Genomic DNA, 23836 nt, shown 5'->3' with positions numbered 1-23836 from the left:
AATATGCGATGCCTTTTGCATATATGCTGTTTTCTCACTCATTTAAATATATAAATTCAGCTGAGTAGATAAACAGTAACAAGTAATATCTCTCTTGTTTGTAGTATTTATTATTCAAGATTCTATCTTGTGGCTACACACAGAAATATTCAGGGTCCCCCCCCTGTTGCATAGGCAAGTGCTCCGGCGCTTAATCAGCCCTTAAGCGCCGACGCACTAAATGCGCCTTTTCTCCATCACCCGGGCATCCCACACTGCCGAATCGCTTGCGCTTAGGTGCGCATGTTTGTGCGCTCCAGAACGCTGGGTCAAACTCCCAAAACGGACAACATTTGGCTGAGTTATGCCCCATTTACTGTAAGTACCCAATGCAGAGGTATCCTACCTTTGGGACTGTTTACTCCAAGGATGAAACACTTAGCCTTGGGACATCTAAGGACCCACACAGGTAAATAATGCCTTGGGGCAAACATTGCCTTGGGGCAAATTAGGATCTGTTGTTTGTTTACTATGTACCAAAGTATTGGCTCCCTCAAGTGTTTCAGTTGCCACATATACCTCCTGTACCCCCTCTTGGTATCAATCATGTATATACTTGTTTGTGCGCCTTCTCAGGGTATAAAAGGACCCTGTGAAGACGCTTCTAATGCATCCATTTATCCACTCTTATATATTGACATATACACACAAGCCTTTAACAGCTTATCTGCGCATTTACTTTAGTGATTGACTCACTGTAAATAGCATAGGAGGTTATTTGGCGCACTAAGACCATAGGCCAGTCCCAACAGACACAGGGTAACCTATTAGTGTACTTACTGCAACCCTGTGCCCCTTGACTGTCACAGTTGTTGAGTTCAACATTGAGTATAGTGCAACAATACTGTGAGGATTGTTGTGATTGAGTGATAGTGTTTCAATCCACCATACCCCTTATATTGTAGATAGCTTTATCTACAATATCTCTTAAATCCTAGATATATTTTAGGTAAAACCCATAAGTCTTAAGTCTTACTTAAGCATATATAAGTCCTATACTTATTAGGCCAATCCTATAAACCCTGTACATTAGTCAGGTAACCCTCTTACTTAAGGCACTATCCCAGAGACCTTAAGTATACATACCCCTAGTCACTTAGGCTTAAGTAACATTAGTCTAAGGTACTATACATAACCAACCACCTGCACTTCATAGTTGCTAGACTATTTGTTAGGAGTTGTTATTCCTGATCACCTAGCCTATATTGTGCATATTCTGTGCATATATTCTGATTCTTAATACTAGTTCTTAGTTATTCTCATATACATTTTGTATATAGTAATTCTTTCTTACTCCTGTATTACACAACTCTTAACAAGCTGGATACCACACAAATATGCATACAGTTAGTTAGATAGACAGAATATATATACATATCCCCCATTGTACAAGCTACCACACCAGAGCATAAGTTAAGTGAACTACAGTGAGTTCCAGGAACTAATTTTAGCTTATTAACTATTTTCTTGTACAGTGTGTTCCCTGCTATCTAGTACTACTCCTATTGCTAGTCTTTAGGAGAGATCACCCTGATACTAACTACATCCTTTCCTTAACACCCAATTAATTACTTAAGTACACTCTACTCTCCTTAACCTAATACCTCATCTTTGATATATCTTTTAAAATTATGACCTTTTATGGTTAGCATAATACCTTTTATATTCTCTAGCTTGATTTGGCAACTAGGTTCCCTTTTTGATTATATTTTATAACAGATTATTTTCCCTATCCATAACATACTTTACACATGCACATATGTCCAAGGTAGGGGGGATATGTTATGATATAGGTGATTTTGACATTGCACCCCTTATTACCAATAGTAAATGGTGCAACTGGCATATTTTAATATACTCTGTCCAGATAGAATTGTCATAAACAGAGGAAATAGAATTAGCTGGAATTGAACCAGCTTGACCACTAAGCCATAGAGCCCTATTATTCCTGCTGATAACCCATGATTACACTTGCTACCCCCCAAGTTTGGGCTTGAGCCAGCATGCAACCACTTGTGCTGGTTAGTTTGACCTTGTTTACATCAATTCCTTTTAACTGTGGTTGATGGACAAGCATTTGCATAGGCAACATTGCAGGCAGGAAAATGGCTAATCATTGATTGTAGTGGAGCAATTTGCTGCACAGGCTTCCAAGTGGACAAGCATGACTTGGATAACAAAGATGGATGAGCAAGTTAACTACTGTATGTACTTAAATTCATCATGTCATTTGTCAACAATCAGTCCTGAGCAAAATAACCCCTTAACCTATACACCCTCCTGGAGTTTCAAGTACCCCTTGGCACCAACTCAGGACTTTAGGTGTTTATTTTAACTAGGTAGCTTGCAATGTGATAAGTTTCAAGGGGGATACTCCCCTATGTTTAAGTAGGTTCCTTTTCTTGGCATTTAAGATTGTCTCTAATAATGATGGCCAACTCGGGAGTGGCAAGGTTGAATGCACAGACAATTAAGTGCATTGTGGGCCAAGTGTTGGGTGGGGATTGTTACTGGATGATTGATTATAGTGCAGACTAAAAGCTCGCTTTTCCTTCATTTACTTAGTGATGTGAATTGATTCAATAGAATCTACATGCATTTATAATTGCAGTCCTTTGCTACGGAATTTCTGCACCTTTGTACTCACCAATGCGCGACTTAGGCTGGTAAATAATTAGGATCGGACTTTTTGCTAGTTTTGGCGCAGAGTTTCCATAGCCGCCAGGCTCACAATGTTAGGGGGGTCGCTTCTTGTGCTTGTGGCCTCTATACAGCTTGTGAGAGCAATGCGCTCAGGGGGATTTGTCAGATGAGCCGTATGAGTGATACACAAAACCAGGATCTTGGGTCACTGCGGGGTTAGGTTAAACACCGAATGGAGGTAAGGACTTGAGAGGGATAAATAAGTCATCACATTTGGAGGAACAGGCGCGTGTAGGCAGAGACAAGCTCTTTTCACTGCCATGGTGCAAGGCTTGACGTTGCGGCTGGATATATTTGGCAACAGGGGTTGGCGTCTATCAAGAAACAAAAGTAAGCGGGCAACTGTAAATAAGCGTGGGCAAGATCAATTGTCAGACCTCTCTAGAAGGGCGACGCACACTTTGAACTCACCAGAGTACCGGTTTTCTAGACTAAGACATGGGGTTAGGCTATGCATGTGTACGGTTTAGTACAAAAGTAGACAAGGTTTCATTATTAAACGACTGGCGGACACCTAATCTATAGGACGAATAGTTTAAATAAAGGTTATTTGGCATTGTACACCGTGGCTAACCAAGGTACACAACAACAACCATACGATAGATCCGCTTGATCCAGTGCACAGATGCTACGAGATAGACGCCCTCGTATTATTGAAAAGCCCCAGAATGAATGCGGTTAATAGATAGACTTTCCTTCGGATCACAAGTCTTTTCGGCTCTCATCAGCAAACATGCTGAGATCTCAAGAGGCCTTTCGATATTGAGTACCGTCCGGAAATATTCCGGATCTTCTGGAACTAGTATGAGCACTCAGGAGCGCCGGAATCAATGGGAGCATGGACGCTCAGAATCGATGAAGACGCTCCCCCGACTGGTATCCGGAGCGCCAGAATTTTAACAAATTTCGCTGGGCTAAGATGCCAAAGACCTAGTAGGGATCTGGATTATCACGCCAAGTGTGAACGAATGATGAAGCTTATTGCACGTAGATGATATTTTCAAGGCAACGGTGCTCCGATATTTGCACCCCCAACTGAAGTGGGAGAGTATATCTATGATGCACCTTTAGACCGAAACGTGAATGCACCGCCAAATTAAAAGAGCAAAACGTTTCTCCCTATAGAAGTGTGCACCCAACTGATACCAGCATGCTCGAAAAGATGATATCAAAAATCAGGCAAGGCGCGCGCAATGTCTTGCACCGCAAAAGATATATAGAGAAATCAACTTCTAAGCCGTCCTTGCGGGGTGTAGCTCATGATAGGCAAAAGAAAGACGTAGGTCGCTCAGGGGTAGATAAACTCACATTACCACGCGGCACAGACATGTGATTATCACCTTTATTTAATGCCCTCATCAGGCGTCTATTCTGAGTATCTTCAGATAACATTGCGCAACACGAGTATTTCAGCACGCTAGACAGAAGCCATTGAGGCAATCTATAGTGGGTGCTGTAGCCTCTTTTCATCGGGTACAACCGCTTTTTCTTTATGGTTCGTATGCGTGCGTTCTGGCGCTTAGACAGCCTGGGTCGTGCTCGCCACATGGCAAGTATAGGCGCGCCGTGAGGACCGGATTCCCAAGTGTCATACTTACTACCGCTATTCATGGACCGTAACAGCCGATAATTGGTAATTCATTTACCATAAAACTTCTCGGACCAATGTTACTTTTACATCACCCTCTTTCTCCCACTCAGTCAGTGTTGCAGCAGCTTGAGCAATTAACATCAAGATGGGTGTACGTGCTATCTGTGCCATACTATGCCGTCTCCGAGTGGCACACGCTGACATACCTGTCTACTAAATCGGTCGTAACATCTCAGATATTCAGCCGCATAGCCGGCATAGCCGCCTGCATATCTCCCTGGAAGAAGCCTTGCCAAGCTAGCGAGCCTCGAGAGCCAAAGGGACCATTGCGAAAGGGGGTCACAAATCCTATACTATCCCCCATATAATAAACATGGGTCGGAATTGATCACAGGATTCAAGGTAGTAAATTAGCCTATAGCTAAGTATTCGCTGATTTTTCTCATCACTCTGCCAGCCGGTAAGTATCTTGAGCTCCAGTTCTTATAACCGAAATTGCGCTTTGCTGGAAGTTGGGAGATCAATTTATATGACAAGTACGAGCAGATACTCTGCCGCTGCTGATTATAATCTAACTACGCCTCTAAGATCTTGCAAAATGAGCCATTTCATATGTTTGTGTGGGAAGGGGAGTACGACATGATATGCTAACGCATGTTAATATCTTGCAATTGGACAGAATAAACCAGTGAGTAGATATGATATGCAGAGGGCGGTTATGCTTAGCGTGCCATACGGGAACAGGTTGTGAGCATCCCCAGTTTCAACAATATATTATTGATGAGATGTTGCGATACAATCATTCAAAAAGACTTGGGCGGTAAGTCCTACAAGGATTAAAGCTCTTGCTATGTTCTGAAACTGGGCCTAACGTGTGATAAGTGGCACGCTATAAAGGTAAGGTCTCCGGCTTGTCTGCTTCAACCGTGTTTAAAGATACCTAATTCACCGATTAGCACTCTATAACAATCACGACAACTCGTACAGCAAACCTTGCCACCAGACTTGCTACAGAAATCATGTGTAACGTAACGCACAAGATCAAAGAGGCTATCGTATGTGAATTGATCATATGTGAATTGACCTGATAGAAGTCCTATTTATCCAGGCGTCTATATCTCGAGGCGTGGTAAGGCCGTAAAAGTGTTTCCTGCTGCCAAGGCTCACGTGTTTCTCATGAAGCTGTTCGACAAAGGTGCCATGCTCGATATGGTTTATCAGATCACACACTTGGTCAAAAGCCAAATCTCGAAACTTGCAAATCCATTTTCAGGCATCAGTTTGAATAACGTCCTTCATAGTAGCTTAGTTACGCGTATGGTTGTGCGTTATGACTTCTTTCAATCACGACTTATTTGAGCTAACGTGCGGGGATTGACTGTAGAATTACTACCATCTTGCGGGAGGGAATTACGTGCCCATGGTACACAAGTTATTCGTATTTCTGGCAGGCTCTTTACTGATTGGAATGGGCTGTGGGCAAATGCGTGTCGCAGAATCAATTCATTTCGCTCACCAAGTTTTGCGAGCGACGGAGATCGTTATCTGGCCGAGTTCTTTCAATCAAATGTTTCCAGGAGGCACATCACGAGTTCATTCTGGTTCACACGGAAGGTCTTTTTTGTCATGGTGTATCGAACCAACAGGCCTGGATACGCATTGAAAGATCAATAGAAGCCCGGGACAAAGCTGGTTGGGTAAACAAGTTCAACATGACTGCCAAGAGGGTGCCAGCCATGGACCAAATCAAAATGTCTTTCGATCAAGGGTCTCTTGTTCCCGTGCACGCATTGCCTCAGGAGATACTTAAATTTCCAGACCATGTAGGGATAGAACACCTGATAATTCTATTGGATCTGATGGCGGAGCTAGCGTTCGATTACAATCTTTTGAAGGTATGAACATCGTTAGGTATCGTTTGCGCACCCAGTACTAATATGTTTCGTTTTGAAGGATAACTGTTGGGTCTTTTGTCAAGCAATGATAGACTGCATGGAAGTCTATCAAAAAAACCCTATAAAACTGCGGCGCCCAATGATTGGTGAAGTACATCGGCGAAAACTCAAGACACTGTTTATCAAGAAAATCAGGGAGTGTGGAAAACCACTTGTAGATTATGGTTGCTCTTCCTGATTACGCCCCAAACTTCATCTGATGTCTGGACTGTTGCGAAACTGTTGAAATCTTTAACTAATATCAGAATGTCTTTATGTTGGAAGATATATTTGTGTGCAAAGCAATATCTTGCCGATAATAGCGACACACGTTGCGCTGCTGTGTAACTGTGATCCGTCGGCCAAAACGTATTAGCTTACCAGCGCCCGGATTTCTAGGTTTCGAAAGGTCAATCAAAATCACTTCGAATCGGTCCCGCAAGTTTCAAACCACTCCAAATCGCTGTACTAACATAACGAAAAGAAACCGCCTTAAATTAACCAAAAAACCTGCATTTACTTTAAGGTGGTAGGCCCCGTGAGATTAAAGGGGAAACTCGCTCAACTTAACGGGTGTTATCCCCCTTGGCACAATTCTAGGGGTAACCCACTTGTTTTACGTTCATGCCGCCCCCTGAATTTTTGTGTTTTACCCCCTTATTTCCCGTATGATGTCACCTAGTATTGGATTGTTCGAAATCCATTATACATTATTTTTCCATGGTAACACATAGAACAAGATCTAGTCACAAGTGTCCAAGGGTATCCAGCAAGGGTACACAATTGTGCTGGTACTGGTGTGCACATGCAATGGGAAACAAACAAAAATGTTAAGAAAAAAATCACTGCAAACCAGTCAATTGAGCTTTGGCAAATGCTGTTAGGCTCTTGCAGCAGAGCAAAGTCCTAGTCTTGGCACTTAAACCAGCATCTTGGTTGTACTTTTGATGTATAAGCAATCCTTTGAACAGGGTTAGAATTGGTACAACATGGTGATGGCAATTCACAGTGAAAAGTAATCCAGGCATATTAAGGGGGATATCCCCTTAATGCATCTGGAGCACCTGTTTCCTCCCCTTATTTTACCCCTTGTGAGCTTAAAGGGGTGTGCTTGTGTGGGGCCAGCATCCAGCTTACCACCTTACAGCTTTCTCCTTATGACCACCCCCTTATATGTTTAAGGGGAAATTCCTGTAGGCTTAATTGATGTACAATATAAATAGACTTACTGTCCTATATGTAGTCTGGGATGGGGTAGGGGGTTCTGGTGCTTATGGCTGGTGGTACAAACAATAAGTTGCTTAAGGCAACAAGGACCTATACTACAACAACAACTAACTGTACTACAACAACCAGGTTGCCTAATGCAATGTACAACTATCTAGTACAACAATGAAGCCACTTAAGGTGGTGACTAAGTAACTGGCTAAGTGGGTTACTGGCTGTAAGGCCTTGTACACAATGTCAAGTGCAACAAGAGGTAATTGACCTGGGGATTACCATGGTCAATTGTCCTCCTTATATATTACAGGAAGTGGCTAATTACAAATACAATATATCCAACACAATATCCAATAAGAAGCCTGTTATGGATATGACATCCTTCTACTAATCTGTACTTATTTTATTGTTACACAAGTAATTGTCCTAGACGTCTGTAAGGATGCCAAGGGAATGGCACTTGTGGCCACAGTATACAGTGGGCCAGTTGCTTAAGGCAATGGAGAACCTATCTATGGCACTGACCAGCTATACTACAGTGTCAAGACTGCTTAAGGCAGTGACTGAGTAGTTAAGTATCTATTTACTGGACCTAAGGTCCTTGTACAATTGGGGGATGCTACAAGAGGTAATCAACCTGGGTGTTACCATGGTTGGTTGGCCTCCTTATACATTCTACAAGCAAGCTATCTACAATCACAACATATGTAATACTGTATCAAATAAGAACCCCACTCCAACTGCAGCCTTACTCATGCATACATGTCACTGACATGTCATAATGACATCATTGGGTGGAGGTGGCTATGTGTGCTTGAGTAAGCACAGATGGGGATGTGGCTTGGTGCTTAGCATATGATATAAGCACCAAGGTCATGTGATTGAAAATGTTCTTTGCTTGCCTTTTGTCCTGGACACAGTCACATGACCAGTACAAGTGGTTGCATGCTGGCCCAAGCCCAAATTTGGGGGGTAGCAGGTGTAATCATGGGTTGTCAGCAGAGGAATAATAGGGCTCTATGGCTTAGTGGTCAAGCTGGTTCAATTCCAGCTGGTTCTATTTTCCTCTGTTTATGACACCTTTGTTTAAAATTGAGAAATTGGGAATAAATTCCTTGGTATTGATTGTGTCTACAACAGTAATATTACAGTAAATAACATGAGATAAAGATGCAAACTAAGGTTTTAAAGGTCCCTCTTTCCAATTGCCACCTTTGCAAAACCCATAAGCCTCAGGAATACCCTCAATATGTTATATCTTCTGCATATATGTTGTTTTCTCACTCACTTAATAAACAGAGGAAAATAGAACTGGCCAGAATTGAACCAGTTTGACCACTAAGCCATAGAGCCCTATTATTCCTCTGCTGACAACCCTTGATTACACCTGCTACCCCCCAAATTTGGGCTTGGGCCAGCATGCAACCACTTGTACTGGTCATGTGACCATGTCCAGGACACTTAAATACATACAAGTTCATCTGAGTACATAAACAGCAACAAATGTCATAACACATATCTGGAAGGGTTATTACCATATATATCCACTGTCAAAGATATATATAGTATGGATGATGCACAGTGATGTATGAATAATATATGTTGCTGGGGGATGTTGCACTCCCCCTGCCCCCCTTGCTGCAGGCCAATGTTAAGGGAGCCCACAGGCAAGGTCTGAATAAATATTATTATAGAAGAGACTATGTCATCCCTCCCCCACCTCAAATCCATAGTAGCTTAGTATAGTATTTGATAAAAGACTGGAGGGGGGAGAGGTCATGTGACCTGGACTTAGAGAATATCACTGAGTCCAGCCATGTTGACCATAAGTCTCTTATATGTGGGGACCTGGAGGTCCTGAGTGCATAAATGCAAGTATATGCTTGTTTCTGGTGGCCGTAGTGTGTACCATGAGTGCCCTGGTAGGTGTATAAAGGGCACAATAGGGGTGTGGCTCATGACAACTAGCATTAGACTTCTCCTGTTATTTATCCTCATAAGACTTTACCTTTTATAGTCAGCCAGTTACCCTTTTTATCCTACTCCCTTATCCAGTACCCTTCTTTCATTTTTGAGTATATTACATTACTGCTTATTGTCCCTATCTATAACAGCCTCCCCATTGCCTTAAGTGGTTCTTACTTGTAACAACCCAGCCATAAGTGCCCACTGCCTTGATGCCCTCAAGGATGTCTAGGACAGTAGGATAAAAAGGGTAACTGATTAACTATACAAGGTAACAATCTCACAAGAATAAGTAGAAGAAGTCTAATGATGAGGAAGTAAGAGTACATTAAGGTAGCTAATTCACTTGCTAAAAGAACAAAGTAGTTAGCATCAGGGTGATCCCTACCAATAACTAGTAATAAGCAGATCACTGTTTAGCAGGCAACGCAAGGTACAAGTAGAGTGTTACACCCTTATAACAATATAGCATTGGACTTGCACACTTTTTCTCATATTTTTACTATTTTTTCTGGACTGATTATCTTATGTTTTTTGATCACATGATCTTGGTGCTTACAAATGCCAAGATGCTGTGCCAAGGGTGCTTACCGCAAATCCACACTTCTGCATGTCCTAGACATCTGTAAGGGGCGTCAAGGCAGCAGGTGCTTGTGGCTGTATGTAACTAAGTAAAACCACATAAGGTGGTGGGGGTGCTACCTACAACAACAAACTACCTAAGTACAATGACCAAAGCTTTAAGGGCAATGGCAAGCTATGTATCTACAATGAGGAAGTTGCTTAAGGCAACAAGTACAGGTGTGGGGCTTAGTAGTTACTGGCCTTAGGGGCCTTGTACAATGTGAAGATGCAACAGAGTTAATTGACCTGGGTGTTACCATGGTTGGTTGGCCTCCTTATATTGGGTACGTTTCCGTAAGAGATTTAGAACGGTTGAGCCGTTCTAAAGTGCTCATTTAGAGGTGAGGCCCAGCCCGGATGCATTGTGCACCGTGGAACTCAATGTGAAATGCCTTGGATACAGATCTAGACGCTAAAGGGGGGGTGTTCTAGATATCTGGACCACCTATCTAGAAGGGGGGGTCGACCCCCCCTGCTATTTTTTAAGGATGTATTTAGCTATGAAATGACACTTGATCGCGCTGATAAGATAACATCCCGCCAATCTCTTACCTTATTGGGACGTTGCTGACTTAAGGCAGTTGCATATATTTGTCAAATAATAATTATTTATCGTCTAAGACACGGGATAGGGGCCGTTGTCAACAAATAGCAAGCGCCCCTATCGCAGCTGTCTCCAACCAACTATCACATATACTTAGCTGCAATGTCTAGCACAAATCCTTTGTCTATCTCCAACGTAACTCGCGGTTGGAAAGGCAAAGCTCGTGCCTCTACTCCATCTAAGTCGCCCTCGACTTCTACACCAAGCCCAAAGAAGCAAGGCGGACGTAAGGTAGGTGCCTGCACCTGGACAATTGAGGACTACTTGCTGGTTTTCCGTATCATCTCTGTGGTACGCCCGGTTGGTAGCAACCAGTGGGAGATAGTTGGCGAAAACATGACGGCTCAAAGCTTCACAGCTCGGAGCGGCAAGGTTTGCAAGAATTGTTGGGTTAAGGTACGTATCCTATGTATCCTATCCTGATATTTAAAGCAAAAGGCTCACGCGGTTGTACATAAGGTCCTGAAGCTCCCCAAGCCGACTGGACAAAGCAAGATGCATCCCTTGCATTGTCTTGCGTTAGCAGTCGAAGAAGGCATCAGTAAATTGCATGCAATGGGCTTGCTGGATGACTTGAGTGCCCCTGACAAATACGAGGAGACAGAGATTGAATTCAACCTTGCTGAGACCAAGATGAGGCGCCTGAGGCTTGATTTCAAGCGCGCCCCTAACTTCGAAGTTCCCCTTCTGGATGAGGACGCCGAGGTCAAAGACGATGCCGGCAACTGCGGGAACAATGAAACAGGGGCTGGCGGAAATCCAAGTGAAGTCTGGGCGGGCTTGGACGACAAGGTTGCGGGTGATAGTGGTGACTCAGGGGCAGGCAAAGGTGCAGAGAATTGCAACAGTGACGGAGAGGAGGATTGGCCCCCAATCAGCACGGCAACAGATCCTTGAGCTGACAGCAAATTGCCTTTGTGGGGTCTACACCTCAGCAATATTGACACAACTATTGCATCACCGTCCAAGGCCATGTTGTCGCCCAAGGCCCCCACAACCCCAAAACCCCTGGCACACTCATTGGCTGTGGGGGCAACATCGACCGGTCCGGCCCCCTTCCCAATGTTGAAACTTTGTCTGAACAAAGCCCAGGCTCCTTTGCCAAGCAAGGCGCCAAGTGCTACTGCAACTGGTAGCCGTCCTTTAGTCAAGACGCCGGTGAAGCTTGAAGCGAGTCCATTGAACAAGCGTAAGGCTCCTGGCTCTGCTCAGGCCAATAGAGACCACGGCAGCAAGAAGCCAAAGTTGGAGGCCAAACCAACAGTTTGGCGCCCTGAGCCCAAGGCCTCGTCAAGCAACAACATTATTGACCTTATATCAGACAACAACGGTGAGTTTATCAGCAGTTATCTCAAGCAACAAGAAGAGGGAAACTTTGAGACCATTGCGTACATGCAATCGGGTTGGAAGGTCCAACAGCTCAAGAAACAGCTGGCCAAAGCTCACCAGAAGATACGCAAACTCAAGCTGAAGCTTATCGAATACAAGCTCAACAAGAAGGTTCAAGAGCGTGTTGAGGAAGCTCTTGCTCAACGCGCGCTGGCACCAACGGCTCCTGCTGGTTCAGCGCCAATGCAGTATTTGCAACTTCTGGTCGCAAAGACACGCATAGTACCATCAACAACCTAGACCGCTTTGACCCCTCGCATCCATTCAACAAATGATTGTTTATTTGTTTATATTACTGTCTTTACGTGTGTTAAACGGCAATGTATATCCATTTGTATAAATGAAGCAATAAAAGCATTTTTTATTCAGTTGAAAGTCAAGCCGCGGTTGATGTAGAACTCTTGAACGCAATCAGTCTGCAGTGTACAAATAAATAACTCCCAATTGCTCATACGCTGTCCCTCTCCGTTACCCCACATTGGCATATATACACTTTGTATCTGGTTAACTTCAACTCTCTCTGTTCAAACGTTATGCATCCAAAAGCACACTTCTATAAGTCAAGAGCGGCCCATAGCATCGTGAGCGTTGAGCGGCATGTACAATCAAGAAAAACACCCTTGAATGGCTTGCATTCCCCACTCAACAGCTTGACGCGCCGTTGTAACCTCTTGGGACTCTTGATCTTGCTCTCTGGTTCTGCAAACGTTGATCTTGAGCGGCACTTTGATCTTTTGGGCTTCTCCTACGCCAAGACAAGGGAACGCGCTGTTGGCAATGAGGAAGCAGCTGTTGGGCGTCTTATGTCTTAGCAAATCGTATATTGGCCAAGCCATGTTTGAGTCGTGCCAACTACCGGGCGCGTTCATCACAGCAACCATGATTGTACCTTGAATTTGTAGTATAGTAGTACTTGGTCAATATGTGCACATGCTTATTAATATACAAACTTACCTTCAGGCAAAAAGACTATGATATTGCTAATGACATGTTTATGTAGCCAGCCATTATAGTTTGCATTTTGCTTGTTATGGTCACCGCTTGCTTGGAGTGGAAGGTTCAAGCCGTCCATGAACCCAAATGCACCGTCAAGGTACTTTGCTCCGCAATGCTTCCTAGTGATCAAATGCGAGTTTTCCTGCATTTTTGCTTCGGTCGGCCAAGCTAAGTGGGCCTCAGGAATCTCCTTCAGTATTTCAAGTAAAATATCTAGAGCAAAATTGATGTAGCGCAAAACAGTTGAAGGCACAAGTGCAAATACAACCTGGAGCGCAACTTTGCTCATAGTGCTGCACAGATAATGTAACGCCAACCCTAAGCCACCTGCCGCGTCAAGCAAACGCACCCCAACTCAACTTGCGCCAGTATGGTTTGTGTCATGACCTTCATTGGCATGACATGATTTTTTACTATTTTCTACCTTTTTTCTGAGACAGTTTCCTTTTTTGGTATATATTTATGACTCATCAAGATCACGTGATATATTTGATATATGATGTGAAATTGTAAATGACTCACTATTTAGTACTGTTGTTTTTGATGTGGCTTTCCTCATGTATATAAGCCAGGTCAAGTTGCCGCTAAACAGCAAGACTTGACCTCTTCGTCAAATCACCTTAGCTCTTATACACACTCTTAGCCCAGGCCCCTTGTTGGCCATTAGTGCTCATTACTTAAATCGTTAACCAGGCCATCGTTGCCCTCTACCCATATTTCATAACCCCTGGCCCTAGTCGCCCCTCTACCTGTCTCATAGTCCATTGGTGATAGTGCCACGGACTTTAAGCCCTCTTGAACCATAGGTCCAAGCTGAGTCATGACACTAGGTCAAGTCTTTACTTGTACTCCTGTCGACAAACGAGACCTACGCTTGGATAAGCACCAAAGCTTGAAAAGCCATCACATCGTAGCCCCTGTATAATAATCAAAGACAGGAATACGAGTGGCAGTAAAGCCGCGGGATAGCCCCTTGCTAGCAATCGTCCGCATACCAGGGTGTCCGCACCTTTAGCCATACGCTGTTAGTCAGCCAACCTTCCGCTTACTAAAAACCTGATTGTTAATCACGCTCGTACACAGCTGTTGATATCAATATAAGGATAGTCTAACGCTAGTAGGAAAGCAAACAGTTAGTATTTTAGCGCTATAAACCCGTTTCGTCTATCTGATCGAGTACCGATTTGTATCGGGAACGCATCCTAGTGTTCGACTTCTAGATCTTGTTCTTTTTGCCATTTTTTGGCCATACTCCATTGTCACTCATATCTCTACCTCGAAAAAACTCTCCTCGACATCAACCATATCCTTTTGGGTCGAATTGAAAACCTTGAAGAACACATAGCCCGAATCGAGGAACCCGGCCTCGTTCAAAATATTGCAATTCTAAAAGCCATCGATCCTTTGCCAAACCCTCAACACCATATACGAAACAGAGGCACAGAACATAGGAATTTAATTGCAAACCTTGAAGCACATAATCGCGACCTTGCTCTAACCATTGAAGCAAGAAAGGCTTATTGAGGAAAAAGACAGGCTATTGGTAGAAAAAGAAATCGAGCTTGACAATCTACACACATCTATCCAGGACGCTACCCAAGATGGAAGGGGGCGGATTCACTACTATTGGGACTATGAGTTCTTGCCGTATCGCACGACAACGCCTGGCTTGGGCGTAATGGAAGGGACTAGCTTAATCAACCCACAAGTACAATCAGGATGGTCTGAACCATCTTCTCGAACTCACACTCCTGCTCCTGCGGCTGTGCCGCCCCATGTATTCTCCCATGTCCTTTGATCAAATGTCAGATCGCGAACTCCTTGATATGGTAGCCCAGAATATGATCATTTTGAAAAAAATTTTCCCAATTACAAGGGGCTTACGAAGCCCAAAGTGATCAATTAGCATTATTAAGGGCTGAACTTGAGGAACATTGCGACCAGTCGCGAAATCAACATATATTCTACTCCACCCAAATCCAAGGAGCGGCCGCTTCCATTCAAGCTGTGCAAGACCAGCTACTCCACAATTCCACTACTCGTCCCACGGCCCCACCTCCACCTTCTGGCACGCCACCTCCACCAATCCCCCACCCGCTCCTGCATCTTCCAATTCGGATTTGAAATTTGCTAAACCCAATAAGTTCAGTGGCAAGAAAGAAGACCCCTCAATTTCATTATTGCCTGCCAGGCCTATATAAGGGCAAAAGGAGCAAATAGATCCCACACAAGGAGAAAATATTGTGGATAACGTCATATTTTGAAGGTGCAGCAGAAGATTGGGTTCGCCCCTATAAAGAAAGGAAGGTTTTCAGGGGAGAAGCGGTCCCACTATTGGAAGATATTGATGTATTCTGGGCAGAGTTCACTAAACATTATGTGGACACAAATCGTGATGAAAATACCGTCAAAAATGGAACAACTTGCGGCAGAAGGCTTCGGTACAAGAATACCCCGGGAATTTCAACAATACTCTGTGTCCCTGGGATATAGCGACGAAACCCTGCGCGATAAGTATTATGATGGCCTCCAAACAATATTAAGGACATCATGCTGTCAACTATGTTCCAATGGCGCCGCGCTACTGCACACAAGTCTATGATAAGGCAGAGGAGATCGCAAACCATATTGAATCCACACGCTTATCTCATCCTTCTGTCTCTACAGTCCGCGCCCCCGCCAACGCCGCCCCCACTACCACTTCCATTCCCCCTTCCAACCGCACTCGTCTCAATGTGGGAGACAATGTTTATATGATTGACCCAACCACCCGCCGCGCAAGAAAGGCGCTATCACTTCAATTGTTTGCACTACCTCTGGCAATATGCCAAATGTTTGTTGGAATGGAGAATCCAAGGACACCATGATCCCATTCCCCTCCCTAAAAAAGGACGAGCGCCCTGCAGCAGCCGCCCCAGTTAAACCAATTGTTGCCCCTGTCCCGGTGTTAGCCACAAGCAAGGGTCCAGGCCCCATGGATCTTGATGGAAGGGGCTTTGCAATCTAACTGCCATATGTGCGGCGGAAAGGGCCACTTTGCACGCAACTGTCCCTCTAAGTCCATGTCTGGACATGGCTAATGTCGAATGGTCTTGGGAAAGGCCTAAAGAAGAAATAGGATTGAAGTTGTCTCTGATGAGGAAGAGTCGGGAAAAGGGAAAGCCAAGGCCGATTAAGGAGTAAGGCACTTGGCTGTATGCTAGCGGATTTGCATCATGTAAACAACGACCTAGAAATTCTTTCTTTATGTAACTCATCTCAAATATATGCGTCGTTTACTGCAAATCCGTGTGAGACTCCCAAATCCCAAAAATCAAGTTTTTCGGCTAAACCGTTTCAAGGAAAAGCCATGATCGATTCTGGGGCAACTTCCTGCTTCATCCACCCTCTTTTAGTAGAAACCTATCGACTTCCAACCTATATACATCCAATCCCCAAGAAACTACGCGTTATTGATGGCCGAGAAATTGATTCTGGTCAAATCACTCATTTTACTCGGTTTAAATGTACCATTGGCAATCACCGAAGAACTAGAATGCCATATTTCCAATATTGGCAATCACCAATTAGTTTTAGGAATGTCATGGTTGAAAAAACACAATCCCCAAATTTCGTGGGAAAACATACACTCGTTTTTAATTCTCTATATTGTTCCAACAACTGTTTAGCCACACCTGCTGTTTTAGCTCAAAGCAGTGGAAGAAATTCCTGTCCCTTATCAAGAATTTGCTAGAGTATTTCAGAAGAGGAATCGTCAAATTACCACCCCATCGTCCTTACGACATCGCCATTGAACTACTCCCCGACGCAAAACCCCGACATGGTCCCATCTACAGCCTAGGCCCAAGGGAAGATGTGGAACTCAGGGAAACCATTGAAAAGCAACTGAAGGCAGGCCTGATCCGCCCGTCTAAATCTCCCATGGCTTCCCCATATTATTTGTCAAGAAGAAAAACGGGAAATTACGCATGTGCGTAGATTATCGACGACTGAACAGCATGACCAAGAAGAACGCCTATCCCCTACCCTTGCCACAGAATCTTATTGAAAAACTACAAGGCGCTAAGATTTTTAGTAAATTTGATCTCAGGGCAGGATATAACTTAGTCCGAATTAAAGAAGGCGACAAATGGAAAACAGCCTTTAAAACAAAATATGGATTATTTGAGTACTTGGTTATGCCCTTTGGGTTAACAATGCGCCGGCGGCTTTTCAAGACATGATGAACGAAATTTCAGGGATCTTCTGGATGTTTATGTCATCATATACCTGGACAATATCCTAGTCTTCTCCTTGAACGAGAAAGATCATGAAATTCATGTGCGCGAAGTGCTAAAGAGGCTACAGGACAATGACCTCTTTTGTAATATTGAAAAATGCCACTTCCATGTCAAGAAGATCGACTATCTAGGGTTCATTATATCGGAATTTGGTATAGAAGTCGACCAATCTAAGTCACGGATGCCATGAATTGGTCAACACCTAAGAATGTCAAAAACATCCAAGAATTCTTAGGATTTGTGAACTTTTATAGACGATTTATCCCCAATTTTGGTAACTTGGCACGACCCCTATACAATTTGCTCAAAAGGACAGCCTATGGAAATGGGAATTGGCGGAACAACAATCCTTTGACAGTTTAAAGAAATGCCTCACTTCTGCGCCACTACTCCTACAGGATACAACAAAACAGTTCTACATAGATGCAATGCATCGGACTATGCCACTGGAGCCATATTATCCCAACGCAACCCTGAAGGGAAACTAGCTCCAGTAGCCTACCTATCCAAGTCACTGTCCCCTGCTGAAAAGAATTACAACATTTTTGACAAGGAACTATTGGCAGTCATTAGGGCATTTAAAATGGCGCCATTTACTGGAAGGATCAGAGTTACCAGTCCAAGTTCTAACAGATCATAAGAATTTGGAGTATTTCTCTACATCACAATCCCTGAACAAGCGTCAAATTCGATGGCAAATTTCCTAGTAGACTACAATTTCCAAATCATCTACAGACCAGGAGCACAAAATAAGAAGGCAGATATCCTCTCTAGACGCTATGATCTAGTACCCCTTGAAGGGGGGGTAGAGAACCAAGTTCTCTTGAAACCAGAACTTTTCATCTCATCAATCACCCCAGATCAGGAAATTAACGACCTGATTGGTGAAGCAATCTATGAGGATGAACGTCTTAAAGAGATCTTGTACAAGCTCCAGAACAAGAATAAAGTAGTCGATTGGGAGTTAAAAGAAGGATTACTATGGTTTCAAGGGAAAATATTTGTACCTAAGGATGAGACTATCAGGAACCTTATTCTAGAATCCAGACATGACGCTTTAGCAGCAGGGCATCCAGGACAGACCAGAACATTGGAACTTGTCTCCCGAAATTATTACTGGCCTTCCCTGAAGAAATTTGTCAACTCTTATGTCAACCATTGTGAAACCTGCATTCGGTCCAAACCTACAAATCAAGTACCTATAGGTCTATTAAAGCCATTACAAATTCCTGAACGTCCTTGGGAAGATATAGCATACGATATGATTGTAGGATTACCAGTTTCAGAAGGGTTTGACGCTATCCTCACTGTCATTGACCGGTTCTCAAAAATGGTACATTTCATTCCCACTCAATCCACGGCGTCTGCTATCGACATTGCCAATTTGTTCACATACGTATGGAAATTACACGGTCTACCTAGGAGTACAGTCTCAGATAGAGGTCCCACTTTTAATGCCAAGTTCATTCGTCACTTATATAAAAGGCTGGACATCAAACCCACATACTCTACAGCCTACCATCCGCAAACAGATGGACAGACAGAACGGATACAAAAGAGGCTGAAATCTTCATTCGAATGTTTGGGAATCACCAACAATCGGACTGGGTATCATTACTCCCTATAGCCGAGTTTGCCCTTAATAACTTAAAGCAATCTTCCACGGGTAAATCCCCTTTCCAAATATGTTACGGAGTAAATCCACGATTCTCTGTGGGTCAAAAATCAGATGAATCTGTTCCCAATGCAGACAAACATGCAGAATTCCTAGAAAAAGGCTACGATGAAGTCAAAGCAGCACTCTCATTGTCACAAGAAAGGATGAAACATTTCTACAACCAACGTCACAGGGAGGAAGAAGAAATTCAAGTAGGAGATAAGGTCTGGTTAAGCCATCAAAATATATCCACCGACAGACCGTCCATTAAACTCAGCCATAAAAAGTTAGGACCCTACTTAGTCATTGAAAAATTGGTTTGCATGCGTATAAATTACAACTACCCCATACTATGCGCATACATCCAGTCTTTCATATCAACCTTCTAACAAAGTTCCACCCCGATCCTCACGGACGTGATCCTCCTCAACCTGCACCAATCATCACAGAAGAAGGTGAAGAGGAATACGAAGTAGAAAAATCCTAGATAGCAAATGGAAAGGACGAGGGAAAACAAAGAAGTTATGGTACCTGGTCAAATGGAAAGGATATGATGAAGGAAGTAATTCATGGGAGCCAATAGACAATGTGGGAAATGCTCAAGAAATCCTAGAAGAATTTCACAAGGAACATCCTGACGCAGTTGGAGCTTGAAGAGGGGGTAATGTCATGACCTTCATTGGCATGACATGATTTTTACTATTTTCTACCTTTTTTCTGAGACAGTTTCCTTTTTTGGTATATATTTATGACTCATCAAGATCACGTGATATATTTGATATATGATGTGAAATTGTAAATGACTCACTATTTAGTACTGTTGTTTTTGATGTGGCTTTCCTCATGTATATAAGCCAGGTCAAGTTGCCGCTAACAGCAAGACTTGACCTCTTCGTCAAATCACCTTAGCTCTTATACACACTCTTAGCCCAGGCCCTTGTTGGCCATTAGTGCTCATTACTTAAATCGTTAACCAGGCCATCGTTGCCCTCTACCCATATTTCATAACCCCTGGCCCTAGTCGCCCCTCTACCTGTCTCATAGTCCATTGGTGATAGTGCCACGGACTTTAAGCCCTCTTGAACCATAGGTCCGAGCTGAGTCGTGACAGTTTGTATTGGTTTGTTTAATTGGGCAAGTATTCCAAGCATTGCAAAATCCAGATTCCATTAAGTACTCAAAAGTTGCAACGTCAATACCTAAGACGTGTATGTACGCGCAATCTTTGCGACTCCGATAGAGCAATTGCCAACCAGAGTTGTCCATGGGAGCTTGCTGTAGCTCTGCTTGCCTCAGGTAATGACAATTCCTCTTCTTTGGTGCACAAATTTGTTGAGCGTGTTTAAAGCAAGCATGCAAGAATCTGGGAATAGCTAGATCATTGCCACTGAGTAACAGACGGAAGACAAGTTCATCTTTGTCGTCGTCATACTCATCGTCCGAGTCTCTGCGGCGCTGCATAACTTGACGGGGGTAAGGAGTTATGCAGCTGCAGCTGCGTAGTACATATATATAATTTCAATGGCCCAAGAGGCGCATATATTGAGTCTCACGCATAGAATTGATTTGGGGGCATATGTGCAATTTGTTTTGATTATGATTTTAGAAGTGAAATCTATTTTACATGGGCCATTCCTTACGGAAAGACAATACATGAGGTCCAAGCGCTGGCACAGCCTAGCACAGCCTCCGCCGTGCGGATCAAGTCCGTCCCGTCCCAACGGACCAATTTAGGACAACGAATTTAGAAGAAATCCTTACGGAAACGTACCCATTACAGAGTCTGAACTAATTACAAATACATATATGCAAAAGTATAACCAATAAGAACCCTGCCCAGCAAGCAGCCTTACTCATGCATATGTCACTGACATGCCATAATAATGTCACCAGGTGGAGGTGGCTATGTGTGCTGAGTAAGCACAGATGGGGACGTGGCTTGGTGCTTAGCATATGATATAAGTGCCAAAGTCATGTGATCAAAAATGTTGTCTGTTCAACTTTGTTTAAAATCAAGAAAATTGGAATAAATTCCGTGGTATTGAATGTGTCTACAACACTGCGCAGCCCACAGCACACTTTCTTTTTCACATGGACACTTCTTTTCTCATGTACCACCTATTTGTAAATACCTTGACCTTGTGTATATAAAGAGCAGGAAAATTGCTTGGACACCCCAAGTCAATTTTACCTTGTCTTACATCCAGACAGGTCCCAGAAGCCCAGCTAAGTAGCTGGACCCTCAGAAGTATATTGCTTACTAGTAGTCCATGTTACACCCTTGAAACCAATACCCCCAGAATTGCCTGAATTTTCGATTATTTTTAGTATTTTTTATGGACTTTATATCTTTAGTTTTCTAATCATGTGATCTTGGTGCTTATTGTGCCAAGATGCTGTGCCAAGGGCGCTTAATGCAAATCCACACTTCCTTTCTTCTTTCTCCCACACTGCCTCATATTTGTAACCACTATTTGTTGTATATATATAGCAGGAAAATTGCTTGGAGACCCCAAGTCAATTTTACCTTGTCTTTCATCAGAGATAGGATTCAGAAGTCAGCTAAGTAGTTTGGACCCCTTATGTCCTTCACTGATCCATAGTTATCATCCTCAGTAGTTACTACCATCCTCACTGGTCTAAGGCCCTCCTCCCATGCTGTAGATAGATAACCCACCACTGCCTTAAGCAGCCAGTAGTATAGCCTTAGTATAGCAACAAGCATTGCTTAGTACAGCCTTAAGTGCCCACCACTAGTGTGTGACCAACCTTACAGTTGGGTCACAACAGATTTACTATGAATGATAATTAGAGAAATCAATGGAAGAAGTTTTAAGAGTTACACTAGGCTGAGAGAGGATGGTGAAAAATGAGATGCATTCAAAAAGGGCTGCTGAGGAGTTACCATATAAGGAAGTCTACCTTCCCTTTTGGGAAGATTACAAATCAACCATGACAAATCCAATCATGCTTAGTCATTGCTGATTATGTAATTGCTGATTATATAATTGGTGCTGACAAAGATGGATTAGTCATGAATTTGATTTGACACAGCCACATCACATGACCATATATGCCATTTTAAATCATGTCCCATTTGTCATGGTAATGCCACTGTCATGTGATTGTGGCTGTGCAAGTGACTGGCTATCCTGGGCCAGATTGGGGAATAGGTTTACCATAAAAGGAAATTTGGATGAGTCATATTTGAGTGTGGCTGTGCACACCATGTGGATGACTCATCCCTCTAGAAGGTTCTGGAGCTTCTTTTCTTCCAACCTCTTCCAAATATAGCTTCTTCTCCACTGGAACTTCTTTTCACTGGTCCTTTTACTGCTTTCTGATTGGCTAATCAAAGAAGACCCTGATGCTTCTTTGACTCATACTGCTTCTTGAGGCTGTGCTGCAATTTGAAATATGTATATAGACCCAAGTGAAGCCCAGGTATAAAGGGGTGGGGACAGCTGCTTAAAAACCAGCTTGTTTTTCCCCCCTGTCTTTGAACCCAAAAACTTAGATACACTGAGCAGCAAAAGTATTGCAGGTCAGGAGAGGTCAAAAGTTTATCTCCATTGCTGAGCATCCAATTAGTGAATCCCATCCAAATTTTACTGACACATGTAGCCATTGTAACACTATGCTGTAGCACAAAATCTCACAAATCCATCATGAACTAAGCTCACAACCCCACTTTTGCTATAATGCAACCTGCAAAACTTCTGCTGATTGTGTTGAGCATCTTCAAAATCTGCACATAACTGATTATGCAGTTCAGTATAAGTTCTGGTTTTTTGCACACACATTCTGAGTTATATGGCCCATTGCTGGACAGAGTATTAGCTTGTTTCACCCATTAGGGACTGTGTAACAGAACTGTCTTCTTAGGGCCAGTAAAAGAAACTCAAAATTGCAGTTACATTGCACTCAAGGCACGGTGTGGGCTGGAAATGCTTTGGGGTATCTCAGCTGGCTGCTGGTACCTAGTGAGGCTGTCTCCAAGACCATCCCATACCTGGGACTGGCAATATGAGGGGTTGCAGTGGGTTAGGCTGTGTGAGCTGAAAATTGAAATGCCACTCATAAGCTGGAATCCAAGCCAAATAACATAGAACTTCTAGGAGTAGTACACACAGGTCAAGGGTATGCCAAGATCAGTTATCTATGGCAGCAGTGATGTGTTCACAAAGATAGCATGCAGTATACACAATAATTGCAGCCAATGGGTGGGGTCTCAAATTGAACATGTTCTAACTCTGTGATTGTGGATTGGAGGAGGTTGAAACTCATACAGTAGAAGGTGTCTCTAACACAGAACTTATGATGGAAAATTGGCTGTTTCCCTAATTGACAATCACAGAGTTGGAACATGTTCAATTTGAGACCCCACCCATTGGCTGCAATTATTGTGTATACTGCATGCTATCTTTGTGAACACATCACTGCTGCCATAGATAACTGATCTTGGCATACCCTTGACCTGTGTGTACTACTCCTAGAAGTTCTATGTTATTTGGCTTGGATTCCAGCTTATGAGTGGCATTTCAATTTTCAGCTCATACAGCCTAACCCACTGCAATCCCTTATATTGCCAGTCCCAGGTATGGGATGGTCTTGGAGACAGCCTCACTAGGTACCAGCAGCCAGCTGAGATACCCCAAAGCATTTCCAGCCCACACCGTGCCTTGAGTTCAATGTAACTGCAATTTTGAGTTTCTTTTACTGGCCCTAAGAAGACAGTTCTGTTACACAGTCCCTAATGGGTGAAACAAGCTAATACTCTGTCCAGCAATGGGCCATATAACTCAGAATGTGTGTGCAAAAAACCAGAACTTA

At 43.3% G+C, this 23836-nt stretch overlaps 6 protein-coding genes across 6 annotated transcripts; 5 read left to right on the top strand and 1 right to left on the bottom strand.

The window, feature by feature from the left end:
• Nucleotides 1-6045: 6045 nt before the first annotated feature.
• RhiXN_11275 (uncharacterized protein) lies at nt 6046-6466 on the top strand (the record flags this gene model as incomplete). The annotated part of the gene is made up of 2 exons (XM_043331090.1): nt 6046-6228; nt 6287-6466. The coding sequence occupies 2 exons, from the start codon at nt 6046-6048 to the stop codon at nt 6464-6466; spliced, it is 363 nt and encodes a 120-aa protein (XP_043184600.1).
• Nucleotides 6467-10783: 4317 nt separating this feature from the next.
• Nucleotides 10784-11578, top strand: RhiXN_11274 (uncharacterized protein; the record flags this gene model as incomplete). Its single annotated transcript, XM_043331089.1, has 2 exons — nt 10784-11077; nt 11141-11578. The coding sequence occupies 2 exons, from the start codon at nt 10784-10786 to the stop codon at nt 11576-11578; spliced, it is 732 nt and encodes a 243-aa protein (XP_043184599.1).
• A 75-nt stretch (nt 11579-11653) lies between these two features.
• Nucleotides 11654-12310, top strand: RhiXN_11273 (uncharacterized protein; the record flags this gene model as incomplete). The annotated part of the gene is made up of 1 exon (XM_043331088.1): nt 11654-12310. One exon carries the CDS (start codon nt 11654-11656, stop codon nt 12308-12310), a length of 657 nt encoding a protein of 218 aa, XP_043184598.1.
• A 365-nt stretch (nt 12311-12675) lies between these two features.
• RhiXN_11272 (DDE superfamily endonuclease) lies at nt 12676-13355 on the bottom strand (the record flags this gene model as incomplete). Its single annotated transcript, XM_043331087.1, has 2 exons — nt 12676-12959; nt 13025-13355. The coding sequence occupies 2 exons, from the start codon at nt 13353-13355 to the stop codon at nt 12676-12678; spliced, it is 615 nt and encodes a 204-aa protein (XP_043184597.1).
• Nucleotides 13356-15636: 2281 nt separating this feature from the next.
• Nucleotides 15637-17536, top strand: RhiXN_11271 (Retrotransposable element Tf2 protein; the record flags this gene model as incomplete). Its single annotated transcript, XM_043331086.1, has 4 exons — nt 15637-15899; nt 16753-17007; nt 17064-17255; nt 17305-17536. The coding sequence occupies 4 exons, from the start codon at nt 15637-15639 to the stop codon at nt 17534-17536; spliced, it is 942 nt and encodes a 313-aa protein (XP_043184596.1).
• A 177-nt stretch (nt 17537-17713) lies between these two features.
• On the top strand, nt 17714-19657 carry RhiXN_11270 (Retrotransposable element Tf2 protein; the record flags this gene model as incomplete). Its single annotated transcript, XM_043331085.1, has 5 exons — nt 17714-17963; nt 17988-18807; nt 18861-19320; nt 19398-19475; nt 19523-19657. 5 exons carry the CDS (start codon nt 17714-17716, stop codon nt 19655-19657), a joined length of 1743 nt encoding a protein of 580 aa, XP_043184595.1.
• Nucleotides 19658-23836: the final 4179 nt, after the last annotated feature.

This window comes from Rhizoctonia solani, chromosome 12 (assembly GCF_016906535.1).
Source record: "Rhizoctonia solani chromosome 12, complete sequence".
Classification (NCBI taxonomy): Eukaryota; Fungi; Basidiomycota; class Agaricomycetes; order Cantharellales; family Ceratobasidiaceae; genus Rhizoctonia; species Rhizoctonia solani.
This window is presented reverse-complemented; position numbering and strand designations above follow the sequence as displayed.